Consider the following 21,214-nt stretch of genomic DNA (forward strand, 5'->3'; position numbering starts at 1 on the left):
CTGTCAGTTTTTTATGTCCACACTGTTGAAATTTTGGATGAGATAATTCTTTTTTATTGTGGGGGCTATCCTGTGCATCATGGCCTCTACCCACCTGGTGCTGGTAGCACGTCTCCCATTCCCACCACCAGGTATATCCAGACTTGCCTGATCCCTGGGATGGTGGTGGTGGGGAGCTGCCCTCCCACCCCCTCTTTGAGAAATACTAATTGGTATGAACTGGTGTTACATCTTGCCTAAAAAGGCTGTGACCTATTTGTTTCATATAAGAAATGTAAAGGCTAAGGTTTTAATAGTCAATTAAAAAATGTTATTCTGAGTCCCTGGGTAGTTTGGCTGGGGATATATGCTGTCCATAGTACAAGGGAACATTCTTCAATGTTGAGAATGAAATCTTGGAATTTTAAACACTTTGTTCATTAGTGCTGTTAACATTGAGAAATACAGTTTTGAGCAGTATTTGGCACCATATTTTGCCTGTGAGCTAAATTCAGGGAGGTTTGCTTATCTTGATACCACTCAACTAAAACATGCAGTTCGAAGTTTATTATAAATATTACATATTCAGTGGCATATCAGTAATATCCTCCTTTTACCATATTCTTCCCAGGATTTCTACTTGGAGGCATACTTTTAAATAAGGTTTCCTATTTCTGTAGCATTTTGACATGTTATCTATGTTAACACTCGGAGTAACCACTAGGCTATTTTTTTTTTATTGAATTCTTATGTTCAATAAAGCAAAACTAGTTGCTCTCTATAATACACCAAGATATTTGTTCACAGTTTTTAATTTATTTTCTTAAGTAATCACCCAGTGTGGGGTCTGAACTCTGGGATCAAGAGTTGCGTGCTCTACCAGGCACCCCATTAATTCTTTACATTTTTAATACAGTTTTAAAATCCTGGATCCCAAGACGTCTTGGCTGGAACTTCTTTTTCTTCATAACAAACAATTTCATCTCCCACTTGAAATTCTATCTTTTCTTCACTCAAACTGAGACCACAATCCATTCCAGTTTTGATGACTGAAATGTCATCTTTATGGTGTTTCAACGAGGTTAATGAACCTTAAAATAAAAACCCAAGGTACATATAGTCAACAAATAATAAATACCTACTAAGTGCTATATAGTCTGGTGTTGAAATTATAAACACTGAAATTCTTAAGTTTTATAGTCCTACCATGTTAAATGATAGAACTAAATACTAGGGAAGGAAAATGGTTTGCTGTAAACAAGATTTGGTTTATAGTGAAAGATAACTAAATCCCCCATTTCAAAGGCAGACTAACTTTGCAGAGGATTGGCATACTCAGGACTTAATGAGAGAAACCAGGTAAAAGACTGCAGGCAAAAAGTCAAAAGGTAAGCAAATACAATGCTGTAGAAAATTACAGAACACAGAGCCGGAAAGTTAGTTTGGGGCCAATTTTTAGAAGCTTAGAAAGTTAGATTACTGATATATCAAGATTATTATTCTAGGTTATTATTACAGATTTATCAGAATTTAGAACTTGTAAGGGAGGGAGCCTGTCAATGAGACCAGGTTTGAGTTGACAAAAAGGAATGCCTTGAACCAGGATATGGGAGTGAAAGATTTCAGATGGTTATACAGAGTCAGGTTTTGGTGACAACTTGAGGTCTATTAAAAACAGATTGTGACGTTACTTACCCTTCCAAATAACATCTCCATTACGGATTAATTTAAATTTTTTTTGTTTTTCTAATTGTCCCTTTTGGACTCTGCAGCCAGCCACAGGAACTTTTTTCTTCCCTTCTGTTACAGAGAAGGTAGCTAGTATAGAAGCCTCACCTTAAGAAGGAAAAGAAATTAAGTGCACAGAAAACAAGATTCTGAGAAACATAATTTCACGTATTTTGCATGGCAAGAATTAAAAGTGTGAGAAAAACAAACTCATGCATAGAGAGGAGTCCAGGTTTTCTTTGACTCTGCCAACTATTTTCCCGACCGCTATTTGAAACAAACATGAGGGACGCATGGGTGGCTCGGTTAAGCCTCTGCCTTTGGTTCAGGTCATGATCCCAGGGTCCTGGGATCCAGCCCTGCACCCCCACATCATCATCATCATCACCATCACTACCACCACCACCACCACCACCATCATTTATCGGGCTCCCTGCTTGGTGGGGAGCCTGCTTCTCCCTCTGCTCCTCCCCGGCTCCTGCTTTCTCTCTCATACAGTTTCTCTCTGTCTCAATAAATAAAAAAATCTTAAAACAAAACAAAACAAACCCCACCATGAAATCCCTGGGTTTTCTTGGAAAAGAAAATCACAAAAATACACGTTTTTCAAGAGGAAGAACGAGAAAAGTGGAATTCATTTTTTTTAGCTGAATAAAATGCACTAGAAGGTAACAGTTCACTGTCTGCTCCATAAAAACCTATTTTTCAGCTGTCCCTCAATATATTTTCTCGAAGAGATCATCTGTTGTTACCTGAATTATTTTTAATCTCCCCACTGGTAATTTATATCCACTTAAGAATACTAATTCTGTGACTCAGCTCAATTTTTTTCACTGAAAATTAAACTATAATAATGACATGCTATCACACACTATAATATACCAATTTACTGGTGTTAGTGTTATTTGGCTCCTAAAAACCCTCACAGGACTCAAAAAGTTTCCCAAATTGCACTTAGTACAAGAACATACAAATCTCTGTATGGTCACATTTAGCAGGTCAGAAAAAATCTAAAATCTCTGGAACATAAGAACAGATAAAATGGTTCAATCAGTCTCAGATAAATTTAGGTTTCCATCTGGCCAAAGGATATGCTAGAAAGAAAATTTTTAAATACATGGTACTTAATGTAAAGTAAACTTTCTTCTCATGGTGGATTTCCCTGTCAGCTTCCAGGACAAAAATCAATGGCTTCCTCCACAACACTATATATAATCTTTATCCCTCCCATCCCAGTCTAATTTGTACTACTGCAGACAGCAGGTGTTTACAATACCTATGAAGTTACACTGAATGTATCTATAGTAGTCACAGGCTATATATTGGAACAGTGAAGGTTTTTCAAACGTGAACTACATTTTCCCCTAAACTTTGCTTTCAAGTGTTACTTACAGCACCTAAGATATGATTGTGTAACATTCAGTGAACACTCACCTATTGGGTGCTCTTCCAAAATGCAGGGCAATCTGCTGCTCAATTCCTCCTGCAAATCCTCAATCAGACGGTAAATGATTTTGTGAAGTTTAATTTTTACTCCTTTTTTTGCAGCAGACTTCTGGATAACATTGCCTGCATTCACATTGAAGCCATATATAACGCCTGGCAAGCAAAAATACAATCAATAAAGTAGCATAAATACTGCATTAAACACTTTTCTTTCAAGCAGAAACACACATCTAAATTGTTTTAATTCCTTCTATGTAAATTAAAAGTGAGTAGGGGAGATGAGAAATTCTACAATTTTTTCTCATGAAAACTTACTAGTTTTCAAGTTAATGAAAGGATTTTATAAATTCTGTTGTGGCTTGTTTAATAAGGAAAATTTCTTTATGATTTTTAAACCCATCCATTTAAGAGACAAAAGTGCCCAGTGTAAGGCAGTATGCTAAACAAAACTTTGATTTTTATACCAGAGAAATAAGAAAACAAAAATTGATTAGGGCTGAAATATTATTACATTATTTTAGTAACAACTGTATTACTAAATTATAATCTTATTGTCTACAACTTTTTGTGGTTTACTCGTAAGTGTTCTCTTGGCCAAAAGATGCTGAGCAATAGTTACTTAATTGGTAAAGTTCAAGAGTTATTTTAGAAGTGAAAGAAGTTCCATGGAGCTGACCATTTTACCAAAGAATAATGTATTTAGGGGTTCCTGGGTGGCTCAGTAGGTTGTTTGACTCTTAATTTTGGCTCTGGTCATGATCTCAGGGTGGTGGGATGAAGCTCCGCCCTCAGCCAGGATTCTGCTTCTCTCCATCTCCCTCTCCCTTTGCCATTCCCCCTGCACACACTCTCTTTTTCTCTCTCAAACAAATAAATGAATCTTTAGGGGGAAAAAAAGGAAAATGTATTTAACTGCAAATACTTTGGAGGGAATAAAAAAGCAAAACACTGTTGGGACACATGGGTGGTTCAGTCGGTTAAGTGTCTGCCTTTGGTTCAGGTCACCTGGGATCAAGTTCCACATTGGGCTCCTTGCTCAGCAGGGAGTCTGCTTCTCCCCCTGCCTCTGCCTGCCACGCCCCTGCTTGTGCACACACGCGCTCTCTCTGACACATAAACAGAATCTTGAAAAAAAAAAAAAAAAAAAGCAAAACACTCTTGCTTTAAGTGAAAAAAAGTAATGCAAACAACTTAAGAGAAAAACACAACCACCTTGAAAGTCTTATCATTAAGAATTCATGGGGCGCCTGGGTGGCACAGCGGTTAAGCGTCTGCCTTCGGCTCAGGGCGTGATCCCGGCGTTATGGGATCGAGCCCCACATCAGGCTCTTCCTCTATGAGCCTGCTTGTTCCTCTCCCACTCCCCCTGCTTGTGTTCCCTCTCTCACTGGCTGTCTCTATCTCTGTCGAATAAATAAATTAAAAAATCTTTAAAAAAAAAAAAAAAGAATTCATTCAACACAGTACCAACATTTCATAGTATAGTATAGGCCAATCGGTGCCTAGAAAATACTTGGAATTAACCAGCATTACTAAAAACACCTTTTCAGTAGTAGAGGTAACATCTAATTCTAATCAAGTCTAGTCATGAAGTAGCTCCTTCCTAAGTGATTCATTAATCACTCAATAAAATGTCAGTGCTTTGCTAGGTGTTAGACTTAAAGTGACAGTCACGAGTCACCTTTTTGTACTTTTTGTATATTTTAAGTTCAACTAATAAACAGTCCCCCTGCCTTCCAGGCATTTAAAGCCAAAAAGTGTTCGCTCTGGAGCACATATACTAAAGCTAAAAACAGCTTTTAGTCTAAGAGAGATATGATTTGTAAAATTACCAATAAACAAAAAATAGGTAGACAAAAGTAAAAGATGAAGTAAAGTACTGAAGAGGCTGATTACAGTATTAAGAACATTCAAAAGTCTAAATAAAAGATAACCAACCTTGGACTGGGTGGGGAACTGGGAGGGGTTAGAAGACAGTAATCTTCAAAAACAAAACAAAACAAAACAAAAAAACAAGAAACACTACTGGGGCTTGAAAGAATTCCCCAAGGTTGCAGTACGGGACAATAAGTGGAGCTATGGCTGCCATACTGCACATTCCATTTGGCTCCATGGCTGGGGCTCGACTACAGCAGGAAGGGGGAATGCTTGTAAGGGTAAATGGCAGATTGACTAGCCAAGCAACAAAAGACAAAAGCAAATGGTTCACAGTGTGTTCTAGGGAACACAATTAAACAAATAGGAAAGAGATTCCTTACCACGAAATGTTTCAGCAAGGTTAACATCATTTTCACTGACATCACCCACACCAAAATGTACTAATTCAAGTTCACACTCATGTGAAGCGTCATAGGTATGCATAATGTTCACAATGGCCTCGACGGAACCAACAACATCACCTAAAAAGCAGCAGAAGTTTAAAATTACTAGTGTTAAGAAGCATTAATAGACACAAAAATGATAAAAATCTATTTAAAGCCATAACAGGAATGCCATTTACCACTAAATCCACTTTTATTTAGGTTTAGCATTATAAATATCTATTTAACTTTAAAGTGTAATGAACCAAATGTACATTTACAACAAAATCAGCAAGAAAAATTTTATTAAAGTCTCCCCCAGCGAGGGGTGGGCAAAAAGGGTGAAGGAGGGCAAAGGCACAAGCTTCCAGTTACAAAATGAGTAAGTCATGGGATGTAATGTACAGTATAGCGACTACAGTTAATAATACTGCATTACGTATTTGAAAGTTGCTAAGAGAGTAGATCTTAAAAGTTCTTATCACAAGAAAAAAAAATCTGTAACTATGTATGACGATGGATGTTAGCTAGACTTACTGTAGTGGTCATTTTGCAATATATACTAATATCGAACTATTATGTTGTACACCTGACACTAACATAATGTTATATGTCAATTACACCTCAATAAAAAAAAAAAATCTCTCCCTGGGGCACTTGGGTGGCAGTCAGTTAAGCACTGGACTCTTGGTTTTGGCTCGGGTCATGGGATCCAGGCCTATGTTGCGCTCTGAGCTCAGCGTGGAGCCTGCTTAAGTTTCTCTCTGCCCCTCCCCTGCTTTTTCTGTTTCTCTCTCAAATAAATAAATAAATCTTAAACAAAACAAAACGAAACCTCCCCCTAAATGCAAAATAATTTTAGCTTAAATTTAATGGCCCAAATTAATTGTGAGAATGAAAAAATACATATATTCCAAAAATGAATTGTAAAGTACAATCTTTCTAAAGTCACCTTTAATAATTACAGGAAGTATGTGTGAATCCCTTTCTTCTTTCTCTTCTGACTTTGAAGATTTTTGTTCTTTTTTTTCTTTGTACTTTAGAAATGATCTCTCCTTCCAGTGCATATTGCTATACTTCTCACGGGCTTTCTGATGTGCTTCTTGGTGTTCCTTTCGCTTTTCTTCTATTACTTTCAGATCCTCTTTATTTTTCTCCTGTTCTAGCGCGTACTTCCTCCAGTCAACAACTGCACGTGCCCTTGGCTATACAGGGAAAAAAACAGGCATTATTTAACCAAATAGAAACCAGTAACTTATGGGTTAAAAGCTTTGTGTTTTTCCCCAACTTAGCTTAGCTTAACTTACACATGAAACCACTAATTTTATAAATTTCAAGAAACTTATAAAACTTTAATCTGGGGGCTTTGTGTATAACAGATGATTTAATTTAAAAATGTTAGCTCAAATTTTTAAAAAATTCTATAGCCAAATTCCAAAAGGGCACTACTGGCCCCCCCTTCATAGGCCCTTACAGTCTACAATTATTTGCTAACATAAATATACGTATTTGGTATAACACTATAGATTAATACTTAAAATCACTGTATCATATTTAATATATAGGAATTAAGCTTGATATACCTCAGATTCTACTTCAAGAATTTCATCTCCTGCAGAAGGGAGGTCTCTCCAGCCAACAATTCCCACTGGCATGCTGGGACAAGCTTCATGGATTATCTTTCCATTCTCATCAAACATTAAGCGTACTTTTGCCCAACTCTTTCCAGCAACCAGAATCGAGCCTTTCCTCAAAGTTCCTCTTTGAATTATAGCTGTAGTAACAGGACTAAAATGAAAACAAATGTATATATTCTTAATGCCATAATCAGGATATAAGAACACTTTCTTAAGTAGAGCAAAGATATCTTCATGAGACTTAAATATATATAATATGTACACACAGGGTTAATCCCACTTCTCAAGCAGGTTTTCATACTATAAAAACATTTCTATTTAATTGCCAAAAGGTGGAAGCAAACCATACATCCATAAACTGAAGACTAAAGAAAATGGAGTACATACAATTATGTAAAATTATGCCAGCTAAAAAAAGAAGGAAAGCCCTGTCATATGCTCCAGCATGAATGAACCTATGTCAAGGACATTATGCTAAGTGAAATAAGCCAGTCAAAAAGGACAAACACTGTATGAATCTACTCATATGAAGTATCTAGTCAAAATCATAGAAACAGAGAACTGAAAGATAGATGTTAAGGGCTGGGGAAGGAAGGAAGGAGGGGAAATTAGTGTGTCATGGGTATATGGTTTTAGTTTTACAGGATTAAAAAGTTCTAGAGATCTGTTGTACAACAATGTGAATATACTTAATACTACTGAACTATACACTTAAAAATGGTTAAGGTGCTAAATTTAATGTTATGCTTCTTTTATCACAATTTTTTTTAAATGGAAAAACAAAAACCATTTCTTATAAGCTTATGGTAGTGGAGGGTGCAGACAGCTGAGTGTTCTGACAGGATCTTAATCTTCCTTCTGTACCTAATTTGTTAAGCATTGAAACTCTTGCTGATAGAGAGAAAAATTAAAGAAGAGAAGAGCAATCCAAAGACTTTCCTATATATTGTATTAATGCGGAAGGACATAAAGAATTTAGGAACCCTAAAATGCAACAATTGCTGTTTCATTCCAATTTATTGGTCTATGAGGCTTTATATAACAATTCAGTTAAGTCAGTGAGGGAAAAAAATTCAAACTGAACTACTTACATCATCTAAATGTGACCAGTAGATGTTACAGATAGTTGCTATGACCTACTGATAACTGCATTTTTTGTTCTGTGTGCTAGTGAAAAATGCTTTTCAAAACAAATGCTTTGAGTCCTCAGGTGGCAGCCATGGCGGGTCAAGAGGATCCGGTGCAGCGGGAGATTCACCAGGACGGGGCAAACCGGGAATACACTGAGGTCATCACCAGCAGCATCAAGAAAATCGCGGACTTTCTCAACTCGATCGATATGTCTTGTCGTTCAAGACTTGCAACACTAAACAAGAAACTGACAGCCCTCGAACGGAGAATAGAATACATTGAAGCGCGGGTGACAAAAGGTGAGACCCTCACCTAGAAGTCCGCCATGCTGCTGCTGGGAAGTTGCTTTACGGAACACAGGCCAACGAGGGAAAGGCCCCAGCAGCCTCAGCTCCTTCCTCTCTCCTTAAAGAGCAACAGGGCTTATTCTTGTTTTTCTTTTTTCAAAAGCGTGGCCTTTGGGCTCTGCCGTGTACATCGGTGTGTGATGTGGCATGTGGGAAGGCGTCTAGGGGAGCTCTTGGAACCAACAATAGGCATTTTACCTTTTAAGTAACATTTTGTAGAACTGTTTATCAGTGTATTTGAGGCACTCAGAGCCAAATGCCTGGGACTCTTTGTTAAGGTCCTTCCCACCTCTCTTTCTCTCTCTCAGACTTTCCTTACAGCTCTCATTGCCTCTGCATTGATTCTATAAACAGTCTTTGTCTCCTTTCCACCTTTGGTGGGGTGGTGGGAGGCAGTCCTGGCTGAGACACGCCCTGGCAAGGTGGCCACCAGAGAATGTTGCTAACCCACCAGTTTCTTGTCCTTTTGGGGAGGTCAAGGCCAGGCCCCCACTTGGCTTGAAGGGACATTTTCCAAATTTTCTTTCTGTCACTTGAGGTATCTTTCCCTCTCATATTTCCCTAATAAACTCCTCGACTTAAAAAAAAAAAAAAAAAACCAAAAAAAAAAAATGCTTTGAAAATACTGTTCATATCTAATAATAATATATAATAAAAATACTGCAGTTATATAATCAAGTTATAAAAATAATGAAACAAAATTATTAAAAAGCAAGCATTTTAACAGTCCTACCCTCTTCCTTTGTCTGTGAAAGATTCTATTACTGTTCCTTCTACTGGACCAGTGGGGTCTGCTTTCAATTCTAATACTTCTGCCAAAGCAATCGTTGCCTCTGCCAAAGCCATTAGATTATCACCCTTTAACAAAAAAAAAAAAAAAGTGTTACTATACAATGATAAAATGTTACCTGTAAATTTATATACCAGAGTCAGAAAGCCAAACAACCCTTTACAGTTTTATTATACTTTTCTCTTAAGCATTAAAAGCATGAATCATCCAATCAGAAAGGAAGCAAGGAAAGGGGGAAGGAAGGAAGGGAGGGAGGGAGGAAAGAACAAAGGAAGGAAAAGCAAAAAAACCTGATCCAGGGACAGATCTTTCAAGGAAGAATGGCTATTTTATTAAAAGGATGGCCACGGGGCGCCTGGGTGGCACAGCGGTTAAGCGTCTGCCTTCGGCTCAGGGCGTGATCCTGGCGTTGTGGGATCGCCCCACGTCGGGCTTCTCCGCTATGAGCCTGCTTCTTCCTCTCCCACTCCCCCTGCTTGTGTTCCCTCTCTCGCTGGCTGTCTCTATCTCTGTCGAATAAATAAATAAAATCTTAAAATAAATAAATAAATAAATAAATAAATAAATAAATAAATAAATAAATAAATAAATGAAAATAAAAATAAAAGGATGGCCACTAGTGGTGCTCATTAACACCCTTTCATAAACACATGCTTCATTCATTCTCTCTCCTCCATCTGTCTCTACAATTGTGTCTTCTTCCTCTCACTTTCTTTACAATGCTACTTTGCATTGAAGTTTTTCCAACTGAACAAGCTTTTACATCTATTATTTCATTTGATCAACTTAAGAATGCTATAAAATAAGTAAATCAAACATTACTTACTCTTATTAAATAAATAAGGAGAAAAAGTATGGACCAGACCCAGGCTTTAAGACATACTCCATAATCACCCAGCTGTGCAACCTTGAAGAATCACTTCTCTTCCCTGGATCTCCTTTCCTCAATTGTAAAATGAGGAACCTAGATTAGATGATTGCTTCACCTTTAATGATCTATGTTTACTATGAGTTCTAGGGCTCCAAGATCACACAGCTGATTAAATGGTGATGGAATTGGAACTGATGGGCAAGAGATTTTTCCATTCTCAGTGTCAGCTAAGAGATTGCTCAGTTGTCAGAGTATAAAACAATGGGGACAAGTGTAAACAAAGCTGATGAAATACCTTGCTCACCTCTCCACTTACTACTAGTATTTATTCCAATTTACAAAATGCTGTCCTGAAAAGCAGGGCTGGGGTGTTTCTTTGCATGAAGCGTCTTCTGTCTCTACTTGGAAAATAAAAGGCCTCATCTTAACTTCCTGCCACTCCCTCTCAATTCTCTCCATTCCCCAGGAATCATCTCTGCCATGCCTCCAAGTTTGCCTAAGCAGCTTTACATTTATCTACTCATCCCCCGGTATCTGGGCAGAAAAGGTGACCATGTCTTCAAACGTTTTAATCTTGCCATGCGGCTTTCAGAGTACAATAGCAATTGGGGTACAGTGGAAAGATAACAAAGCAAGGTGGTATTTTATGAGTTTCAGAGAAAAAGAGGCATGGCTTTACTATTAATGGAGGCAGGATTGCTAAGCATCTTAGAGGTAACAAATTTAGGAACATTAACGATAAAATGAGACCTAACTAGAGGAAGGTGGCCAAATATAGTACCATCCCTTCAGTGAACGATGAGGGAAAAAAAAGTATCATATATTATGTATAAACCATGGAATATGGTAAGAATGGACAAAAAAGGAAATTGTTACTTCACAGCAACCTGTATAGGATAAGAGAATTGGAAAATGCTGTCACAAAACAGGTACTTAGCTTCCTTGGTGTTTCTCAATCAGAAAATAATAATTGATCATTTGAAAGAAAATGGAATTCATCATAGTAATATAAAACTTATAACAATTTAATTCACAGAAACACTGAATCATTCAGTAAAACACTGAACCCAAATGTTTTATCTTTGTATCAGCGAAGTTTTTGTTTAAATCTCCCTTAAATGCCTTAAGATCTATTCTATATTTTTTCCACTATAAAAACAAGCACTTCCTATTACAAACTGGACTTCATTTCTGCTTAAAACAGTCTTTAGCAGCTTACTATCACCCTATCCTCACATCATTTACCATTTGTTCTCATTCTAAGTATCTCATAATAAGAAAAGCATTAGAGCTGGACTCACTGTTAAGCTGTGTAACCCTGGACTGGCAACTGACCTTTCTGAGCCTACTTTCTAATCTGCCAAACCAATATATACATAATGATACCAGCTTTGCCTGGTACTACAGAGGACCTTTAAACAACAACAGAAATGCTATGTGTCAAGCTGCTGTTTCTGTGCACTATGTACTTGAGGAAGAGCAGGCCCATCTGAACACATCATCTCTGAGGTGCCTGCATTTACCGTGAGCGCGGAGATGTGCACTGCTTGGACGTCACCTCCATAATCCTCACAGACCACATCATAAGCTAGCAGCTCTTTTTTCACTTTTTCAGGATCAGCCTCAGCTTTGTCACATTTGTTTATGGCAAGGACGATAGGAACTGAAAGAGAATTAACAAGAGTGCAGATGCGGACACCTTCAATGCCAGGTATTGACAATCAAAGACACCAATCTTTTCTGGCTTTCTCTTTACTCAGTAGATGTACTAAACTAAAAGACCTAAAAAACCCCACTTTAGACCCCCTCTACTCTGCTTTCTGCAAGGAGGATTCTGGATGTGAGAAGTCAAAACTATAATTATAAGCAGATTCTGAATTAAGAATAGATACCTAAGATGATAAAAACCAAACAAACAAAAAATTGCATTTTGGGTAGAGAAAGGTCTATCTTTAAACCTGAATGGAAGATCAGCAACTACACTGAAGATAATCCCCAGGAAAAAAAAATCAAGAGAAGATTTAATCCAATTCTAAATCACTAGATCATTTATGTCTTCTTTCCAGGAGCTATTAAGTCATTGTTAAAACCCAACATCTCATCCTGGGGTGAAACTAAATAGTACTATTGTAAACTTTCTTTTAGGATTTACAGCAATTCTCTATTCATACATACTCAGTGACTGACACATAGATTCCCAAATAAATGTTTACTTCATGAATGAACCAAGTAATCTTATAATCTACTTGTCAATATTAAACATACCCTCCCATTAGAGAAATCACATAAAATGCTATGAGATAATTCTCTGGTTGGGTTTCACCAACTTTGCAATTTTCTCAGGTATCAAAGAAGAGAAAATGAAAATAGACACAAGAAAGTTATGCAATCCACAACTTACTATTATGAAATAGTACATTCCATATGGATGAGCTGGAACTTAATAGGGACAAGAGAACAGGTATAGAAAGCATAATGTAAGAAATTTATCCTACCTCAACCACCTGCTTTGTTATGCGAATCCCTGGCAAATTTATCACTCTCTTCTTTTCATTATATTCCCTAGAATCATTATGAACATAGTCCATTCCACTAAGGTAGTTTTGAGGAATTAAAAAGGAAAAAGAGTAACAACTGGAAACTAGAAGACCAGATTCCAAATGTGGACATGATACAAATTAACTGTAAGTGGAGGCAGTTCTTGCCATTCTCTGGTTCTTAGTTTTCATGTTGTAAGAAAAGAACTGGCCTAGATAGTGACTGTCAACCTTTTTTTTTTCTTCTCTTGCCAACAAACCTAGGGGATTATGATGCACTCTCCATCAGATACATTTTCTTAAGATAGCAGTATTTTTTCAGGGGGTATAGGGTCATATCAGAGTAAGAATGAATGTACTTGTTTGGAAGAGGTGGCTATTACTGAAGTTTTTAAATGAAGAAGCAAGGGAGAAGACAGCTAAGTGATTTTCTAAAAGTTACACCTTTGACCAAATAAGAACCTATTTTAAGCATATGAAGGAAAAGTTTTTATTTTTATTTTATTTATTTTTTTTAAAGATTTTATTTATTTATGGGACAGAGATAGAGACAGCCAGCGAGAGAGGGAACACAAGCAGGGGGAGTGGGAGAGGAAGAAGCAGGCTCATATCGGAGGAGCCTGATATGGGGCTCGATCCCATAACGCCGGGATCACGCCCTGAGCCGAAGGCAGACGCTTAACCGCCGTGCCACCCAGGCGCCCCTATTTTTTTTTTAATATTTTATTTATTTATGGGGCGCCTGGGTGGCTCAGTTGTTGGGCGTCTGCCCTTCGGCTCAGGGCGTTATCCTGGAGTTCTGGGATCAAGCCCCACGTCAGGCTCTTCCCATGGGAGCTTGCTTCTTCCTCTCCCACTCCCCCTGCTTGTGTTCCCTCTCTCGCTGGCTGTCTCTCTTTCTGTCAAATAAATAAATAAAATCTTAAAAAAAAAAAAATTTTTTTTTTATTTATTTCAGAGAGAGAGCAAGCACGAGTGCGGAGAGGGGGTGGAGGAGCAGAGGGAGAGGGAGAAGGAAAAAGAGACCCCACTGAGCGGGGAGCCAGACGCAGGACTTGATCCCGGGACTTCAGGATCACGACCTTAACCAGCTGAGCCACCCAGGTGCCCTGAAAAGTTCCTCTTTAGAGAAGCATTCCAGACAATAAATGAACAAGGAATAACAGAATTAGAGTATCACCACTTTGCAACTCCTAATGTATTTAGGTGATGGATACATAGAAGTTCATTATTCTAGTCTTTCTTTTATACCTGTTTAAAATTTCCACGATAAAAAGGTTTTCTAACATTGGAAACCATTAAATTCTCACACCATGCCAAGTAAGTAAACAGTACTGGAAGGACTATATTTGTGATCCCACATCCCCAGTTGAATCCTACTACACTCTTCTTAGTAGTTATGTCTGTGGGAAAACAATTCAACTGTCTTTGAGCCTTATCTGTAAATAGGTATAATAATCCTGGGATTGCCAGAAAGATTAAATGAGCTACATGTAAAGGGCCCCAGAACAGCGACTTTAAGTAGTAAAACCTTTTTTTTAAAGCAACTTCTTTTCTGCTACACATTAAGTCAGCCACACGGTACCTTGAGCATCTTTGGCATGCTGAATAGATTCTACAGTTTGTTTCATCACTCCGTCATCTGCAGCTACAACCAATACGACAATGTCGGTGACCTGAGCACCTCTGGCTCTCATTGCTGAGAATGCAGCATGTCCTGGAGTATCGAGAAAGGTTACCTTTTCCCCAGAAGGCAGAGAGACTGTGGAAACAAATCCAAGAACACCAAGGACTCAAATATGTACTTTCTTAATACAAAGGAATATATGTGAAATTATCAAACAGAATCAATAATTCTAAAATGACTTATTCCTTTCAATAATCTTAATCAGGAACAATACAGATCATCATTTCACACTGAAAAATAGCAAAGCACTGAAACCTTTTGGGTTTTCTTTTCATGCAATAATTTCAAACTAAAACTCTACTTCTAGAATATACTTTTCATAAATATACCAACTGGTATCTATTTTGAAGAGAGAACAGACCAATAGTTTTACACAGGCAGTCTCCCTTTCATTAGCAAACATCAGCTGCACAACTGCCTTCAGCAACAAAGGCAATTTAATATGGTTAGGAGCTCAGGATTTGAGCCCAACCCGAAGCTTGAGTGTAAATCTTGGGTTGCCACTTACTAGCCATGTACCCTGAACAAGTAACTTAATCTACACAAGCCTCGACCTCCTTATCTATAAGTAGGAATATTAATACCTACCTCGTGATGTTTTTGTGAAGATAAAAAAGAAAAAAACATATGAATAAGGTGTTCACCACAGTGCTGGGCACATGCTAGATGCTCAGTTAATGGTAGCTATTATTTAATTATTATTAGCAACAGTATCACAACCTAGCATTGAAGAATTGTAGGCTCATTAAACCAAACTAAGAACGAGCCAGAATAAAAAAGGTAATATAATTTTCTTCTTACAGAATGTACAAAATAAGCTTTATTAACCACCTGCTCTAGATTTCATCAGACTAATGGCTTTAAGCTTTAGGCTTCCCTTTTACTTTGAATTTGTCTATATCATACTATGACATTTGGTTTACGAAAACAGTATGTGGGGTTTCCAGGCACATTGTAAGGAAATGTGTGTCCATACCAAGAAAGGCACCAATATGCTGAGTGATGCCTCCAGCTTCCATTGCTGCCACTTGAGTTTTTCGTAGTTTGTCAAGTAACGTCGTTTTCCCATGATCAACATGGCCCATTATAGTAACAACAGGGGACCTTGGGGTTAATAAAGCTGGATCTGCCTGAGGCCTACAATTAACAGCAAAGGAGTTTCATTTCTTAAATAACTTTACAGCCAGTGAATTGGTTTGCAGTCATCTCTGTGAACTACCATTAACAATAAAACCCAACATTCAGCTTTGATTAGATGTAAGTATCTTCCTCTTCCATAAATATAATGACCTACGGCAAAATATATAATAACTGCCCATGTACAGCTGGCATCTCATAACAATAAGCAGACGGAATAAGATTTTTAAGTTCAGGATCAATATACACACTCGGCAAACTAAGAAAAAAAACCCTCAGAGTTCTATAACCTGAATATACTTTCTAATTTTTTAAACGCTTTGAAGAAATGTTTAATCTATACTCCCACATCATTTTAACAGCAAAAAAATTTTAAGGTATATCTCTCCATTATAAAGTGTGAATAAAACTATGTGGTTTCCTTCCCCCAATAATACATGGTTAAGCTTTACCTTCTTACAGCATCTTTATTTTCTCTGATTTTGTCCTGTTTTAATTTGCTCCATTTTAACTTCATCCCCGTCATCTTTACCACTTCTTTGATCCTGCCTTCATCTAAACGTGAGTGTGCTTCTAGTGAATCTATGTCAATAGCAGTGTTCATTAAAGCTTCATATACATAATCTGGGTGGAACAGATAAGACCTTTTAGGATCATGAATTAAATGTTTACAAAAGTGACCTCTATTAATAAATGTCTATACATGAACAGTAGACTAAATGAAAAGAATAACTATATAAGCTGTTTCTCTGATGTTAACAAATCACACACAACCTGAAAGAAAATAATCTTTAAAATATGGTTCATTTATATTTATTACATTACTGCATTCATAAATATATGAATATTTATGTACCATAAGAATCATCTGAGCTACCAATAAAACATTACATGTTGTATACATTTATATTGAGTAATTTATCACAGCCTAGTCCTTTGAAAATTTGTAGTTACATACAAACTGTATGCATATACAGTCGAGTCTCATTATTCATGGTGAGTATGTTCTATAAACCCACCACGAATACTGAATTAACAACTACTAAACCATCACTCCAAGGGGAAATACAAGGTTCGGTTCCTCCAATTCTTGATTACATCTTCATTAGCCAATCAATACATATTATGTGTTTCTGTTTCAAGACACCTTATTATATACTATTGATTTAGTAACGTTGAACTCATAGCCAAAAGCACTAAACCAGTATGTGAACAAAGTTTATCTAACACATGTATTTTCTCTGTAAAGCACATTATGGCCTTCTTGCAAGTTAGTAACACTAAACAGCAGTTCACTCAGCACTATGCTTAGGAGCCATTTTAATCATCAAAATCAACAAAAAGGACAAAAATGTGAAAACATGACACTAAGCAACAAAATGAAGCTTGTTTACAACGTGTGAGCTAAAGCAAGACAGCCAAATGTTGCCTTGTTGAACCTCAGCTAGGAATGCGTGATTGGGCAACTCAAATTTTTCACTGCTCCACGCATAACCAGGAATAACTATAAAAGCATTCTGAATATTGATTTGGGGGCTATAAATACATTTTAGAGAATTCGGCAATACAAGATCCCCAAATAACAAGGATCAACTATATGTATACACACGCACGTGCGCGCACCCACACACACACACACAGTCTCAGAATAAAAATACGTACATATTATTTATTTATGTATGTATGTATGTATGTATGTATGTACCTATTTAGGGTGTCCAAAGTCTTGAAACATATGAAAAATATTTACTCGGTATTCTTTTTTACATTTTATTTAATGTACTTTGTTTTCATTTCAATCATATTTCCCTGTAGATGATAAATGAATGTATCTGTGGTAATAATAAGTAGTTTTATGTTTCTAGACTTTTAATCACCCTTTTTTTTTTTTTTAAAGATTTTATTTATTTATTTGACAGAGAGAGAGACAGCCAGCAAGAGAGGACACAAGCAGGGGGAGTGGGAGGAGGAAGAAGCAGGCTCATAACGGAGGAGCCTGATGTGGGGCTCGATCCCATAACGCCGGGATCACGCCCTGAGCCAAAGGCAGACACATAACGACTGAGCCACCCAGGCGCCCCTTAATCACCCTTTAAATATATATTTCGAGAAACAGATGTGAAAGAAAGGGATCCTCAAATAAGAAGAACACTATACGAAAAGAACATCTACTCACTAGTGTGCAGGTAAATGTTTACTCACAAGACTCTCCAAAAAAAGAGAAAAAAATCCCTGACTGTTATAGCATTTCTCAATTTCCATAGTGCAAATACGCCCACCATGGTTGATTTCAGCTACCAACATGAAGTCACTGAACACAGAGATGGAAAGACACAGGCACACCATTATACAGTACTTCCACCATATAGGTACATGGGTGTAAATAACCTCGAGAACACAGAAAATAGCAAAACGCAGTAAAATAAGGAGTGAAGGGGTTTGAGGAGTATTTATTACCCTTGTTTATGATTTAATTTTTGTAATGGTTGTGTTTACCAGCTCACATACTTCTTCAGAAGTTAGCAATCGTCCCAAAAGCTGGTGGTAGCCAGCCCTACACATCACTGATCCTACCCTGTAATAATTGCCAAGAAACCCTTTCCTATGTATATCTCTACCACATCCTTTCCCAAGAAAGCACATTTTAAAAGAATGCCGCAGTGCAAATTTTCTATATGGATATTCACTCAGAGAACAATAAAACTCTAAACATATAAATTATAATGAGTACAATTCTGTTTCTAATAATGCTAAAATCCCTAATAACCCAGTAGCTACAGTTTTCCAACATTAACCTAAACTTTTCAAAGTAGCTTATACAAAGATAATCTCCTTCCCTCTGTATTAACAGCATTTAGTATCAACATATTATTTTATCTTTATCCAAGACTTAAATATTTACAAATAGAAAAGTGCCTAAAGCATTTCAACCAGAAATATTACATCTTATTTTAATTGAACCAGGGGAGGAAAAAAAATTTACTCACATTGCTAATATAGTAGTTAAAAATATTTACCATCTTTTTTTTTTTTTTTAAAGTAGGGTCCACACCCAGCATGGAGTCCAACACAGGGCTTGAATTCACGACCCTGAAACTGGAGACCTGAGTTGACATTAAGGGCCGGATGCTTAACCAACTGAGCCACCCAGGTGCCCCAAAAGTATTCACCATCCTTAATGCAAATGAGATGCAAATATAATATTAAATAGGCTTCAAATAGATAACTTGTATTTAAATCATGGCATATCAGTTTTGGGTCTAGAGCAACAATCCGTAGAATTTATATTTTAATGACACTATTTATTTGGCAATACAAAAGAATTATTACAGTTGTGGGTTGGGGGGGCAATGTTTAAAAAGAAGAATCCTCGGGGAGCCTGGGTGGCTCAGCTGGTTGAGCGTCCACCTTGTGACTTCAGCGCAGGTCGTGATCTCATGGGTCCTGGGATAGAGCTGCCTCAGGCTCCTGCTCAGCAGGGATTCTGTTTGGGATTCTCTCTTTCCCTCTGCCTCTGGCCCTCCCCCCACTTGAGCAGCTCTCTCTCTCACTCTCCCTCTAAAATAAATAAATATATTTAAAAAAAAAAAAAAAAGAGGGGCGCCTGGGGGGCTCAGTTGTTGGGCGTCTGCCTTAGGCTCGGGTCATGACCTGGGGTCCTGGGATCGAGCCCCGCATCCGGCTCTCTGCTCAGCGGGGAGCCTGCTTTTCCCTCTCCCACTCCCCCTGCTTGTGTTCCCTCTCTCACTGTGTCTGTCAAATAAATAAAAAAATAAAATCTTTAAAAAGAAAAAAAAAAGAATCCTCATCTTTAAGTGATAAATACAGAAATATTTGTGAATTGATACATTAATAATTGTCACTGGCTTATGCATATATTATGCTTATTATTCCTTTCTGCTTTCATATATGTATGAAAATTGACAACAGTAAGTTTTAAAAATCACGTCTATTATCAATATTATTTATAAATTATATCAATACAGTTTTCCTTGGAAAAACTGTCAATAATACAGCCATATGTATTTGTTCTCTTAAAGTTTTTTAATATAATGATTCCATAATCCAACTGCAAAGTTACAAAAATGCAAAACTGGCTGAATTTTCTATTCTTTGTAAGGATGTACATGTACAAAGAGGGGTAACACTTTCAGGCAGGAAATACATTAAAATTCTAGCTCTGCTGTAATTTACAAAATAACAATTCCTGAGAGATAATTTGGTCTGTGAATAAGAGCATGGCTTCTGTAGCCATACTCCTTGAGTTCGATTCCCAGCTCCACCACAAACTGTGTCAATTATTTATCTTCCCCATGCCTCAGTTTCTCAACCTATAAGGGGGTAGTAATTACACCTACCTGTAGTACATTGTGAGAATTACATGAGTAATATGTAAAAAGTACTGGTACATGTAATAGCTCAATAATATGAGTTATTATTTTTTTTCCAAGAGTCTGCCTTGTCGCTTTATTTTGCTACAAAAATAGGCGATTTCTTATTTACTGAATTTTCTTTCTTTTTAAAGATTTTACTTATTTACTGGAGAGAGAGAACATGCTCACACAGGCTGGGGGAGAGAAGGCAAAGGTAGAGGGAGAAGCAGACTCCCCGCTGAGCAGGGAGCCCGACGCAGGGCTCAATCCCAGAATCCTAGGACCTGAACCAAAGGCAGATGCTTAACCAACTGAACCACCCAGGCGCCCCATTTACTGAATTGTAATGTCAGTTTACAATGAATTGGTAATAAATACGCCAAGAGTGTAATGAAGAAATAAAAACAGTAACAATGATGCTACACATTTATAAATAAAAATAGTATTATTAAAAGTTACTACTGCAAATATTTTTCCGCTGGCACTACAGATATTGTTACAATGAGTGAAAAAAGAAAATCAGGAATTATAGACAAAAAAGGGAAAGTAAGTAAGTATAAATACAGTCCCTCAGTCCAAAAACATTCTTTGGACTTACTCTAAAGCCTACAGAATTTCTGAGAAAGAAGGGTTAGTACAGATAAGAAAATCTTTTCCACTTTTATTAAAAGCAAAATCTTAGAGAACTGTACTTGGCAAAGAGACAAGAAACTAATTATAGAGTTTGTGACCTAAAGTGAGAAATACTAGAATGATTTAACATCTTTTAAACCATCAGTTTAATTTTCATCTTTGAATGTTTTAGTCTCATTGCAAATAAAAATGCCAGGTATTCCATTTTCCATATTTTTCCTTACAAAATTATCTGACCCACCTATGTCTTTTTCCATTGCTCTGGCCAGTTCCTCAATGGTCATTCCAATCCATACCTCCACCTCCTTTTTGGATTTTCTTGAAAATAACTGAGATTTCTGTGATCTTCCTTCCTATTAAAAATTCAGGATGCATACAGAAGGAAGAAAAAACTTTTAACAGTGTAGACTTATTCTGGAATACCTACCACAATAACAGCTCCTATTTATACCAATACTCCCAACAAGTAGTTAAACCTCAGACTAAAAATTTACAGTCCTGCACTCCTAATTCACTATTACATACCAATTTCCAAGTAATCAAATTTATCAGCATTACTGAACAACAAGCTAGAACTTCCCTTCTTCACAAAGATTTACTGCCTGGACTGCAGCATTA

The 21,214-nt window shown here is 37.2% G+C and overlaps 2 protein-coding genes across 3 annotated transcripts in view; one reads left to right on the forward strand and one right to left on the reverse strand.

The window, feature by feature from the left end:
- Positions 1-21,214, reverse strand: part of MTIF2 (mitochondrial translational initiation factor 2) — a 23,635-nt gene continuing 2,421 nt past the window's right edge. The window contains exons 4-15 of one of the 2 annotated variants that reach the window (XM_002914040.4): positions 20,838-20,949; positions 16,043-16,214; positions 15,430-15,590; positions 14,352-14,528; positions 11,753-11,892; positions 9,302-9,426; positions 7,037-7,241; positions 6,406-6,658; positions 5,412-5,552; positions 3,142-3,306; positions 1,675-1,815; positions 3-1,070 (exon numbers count right to left, since the gene is read on the reverse strand). In XM_002914040.4, coding sequence (XP_002914086.1) covers positions 898-1,070; positions 1,675-1,815; positions 3,142-3,306; positions 5,412-5,552; positions 6,406-6,658; positions 7,037-7,241; positions 9,302-9,426; positions 11,753-11,892; positions 14,352-14,528; positions 15,430-15,590; positions 16,043-16,214; positions 20,838-20,949 — 1,965 coding nt within the window. In that variant the 3' untranslated portion in view covers positions 3-897. Of the gene's footprint in view, positions 1,071-1,674; positions 1,816-3,141; positions 3,307-5,411; positions 5,553-6,405; positions 6,659-7,036; positions 7,242-9,301; positions 9,427-11,752; positions 11,893-14,351; positions 14,529-15,429; positions 15,591-16,042; positions 16,215-20,837; positions 20,950-21,214 lie in introns of both variants that reach the window. The other variant, XM_011237816.3, reaches the window with a different exon arrangement.
- LOC100476372 (probable protein BRICK1) lies at positions 8,177-9,136 on the forward strand. The gene has a single exon (XM_034659156.1). The coding sequence runs from the start codon at positions 8,268-8,270 to the stop codon at positions 8,535-8,537; it is 270 nt and encodes an 89-aa protein (XP_034515047.1). The 5' UTR covers positions 8,177-8,267; the 3' UTR covers positions 8,538-9,136.

The sequence above is a fragment of the Ailuropoda melanoleuca genome, chromosome 4 (assembly GCF_002007445.2).
Source record: "Ailuropoda melanoleuca isolate Jingjing chromosome 4, ASM200744v2, whole genome shotgun sequence".
Taxonomy (NCBI): Eukaryota; Metazoa; Chordata; class Mammalia; order Carnivora; family Ursidae; genus Ailuropoda; species Ailuropoda melanoleuca.

Excerpts from the sequence above, each read along its gene's own strand:
- LOC100476372 (XM_034659156.1), top strand. The coding sequence starts at position 8,268 with ATGCTTTTCAAAACAAATGCTTTGAGTCCTCAGGTGGCAGCCATGGCG.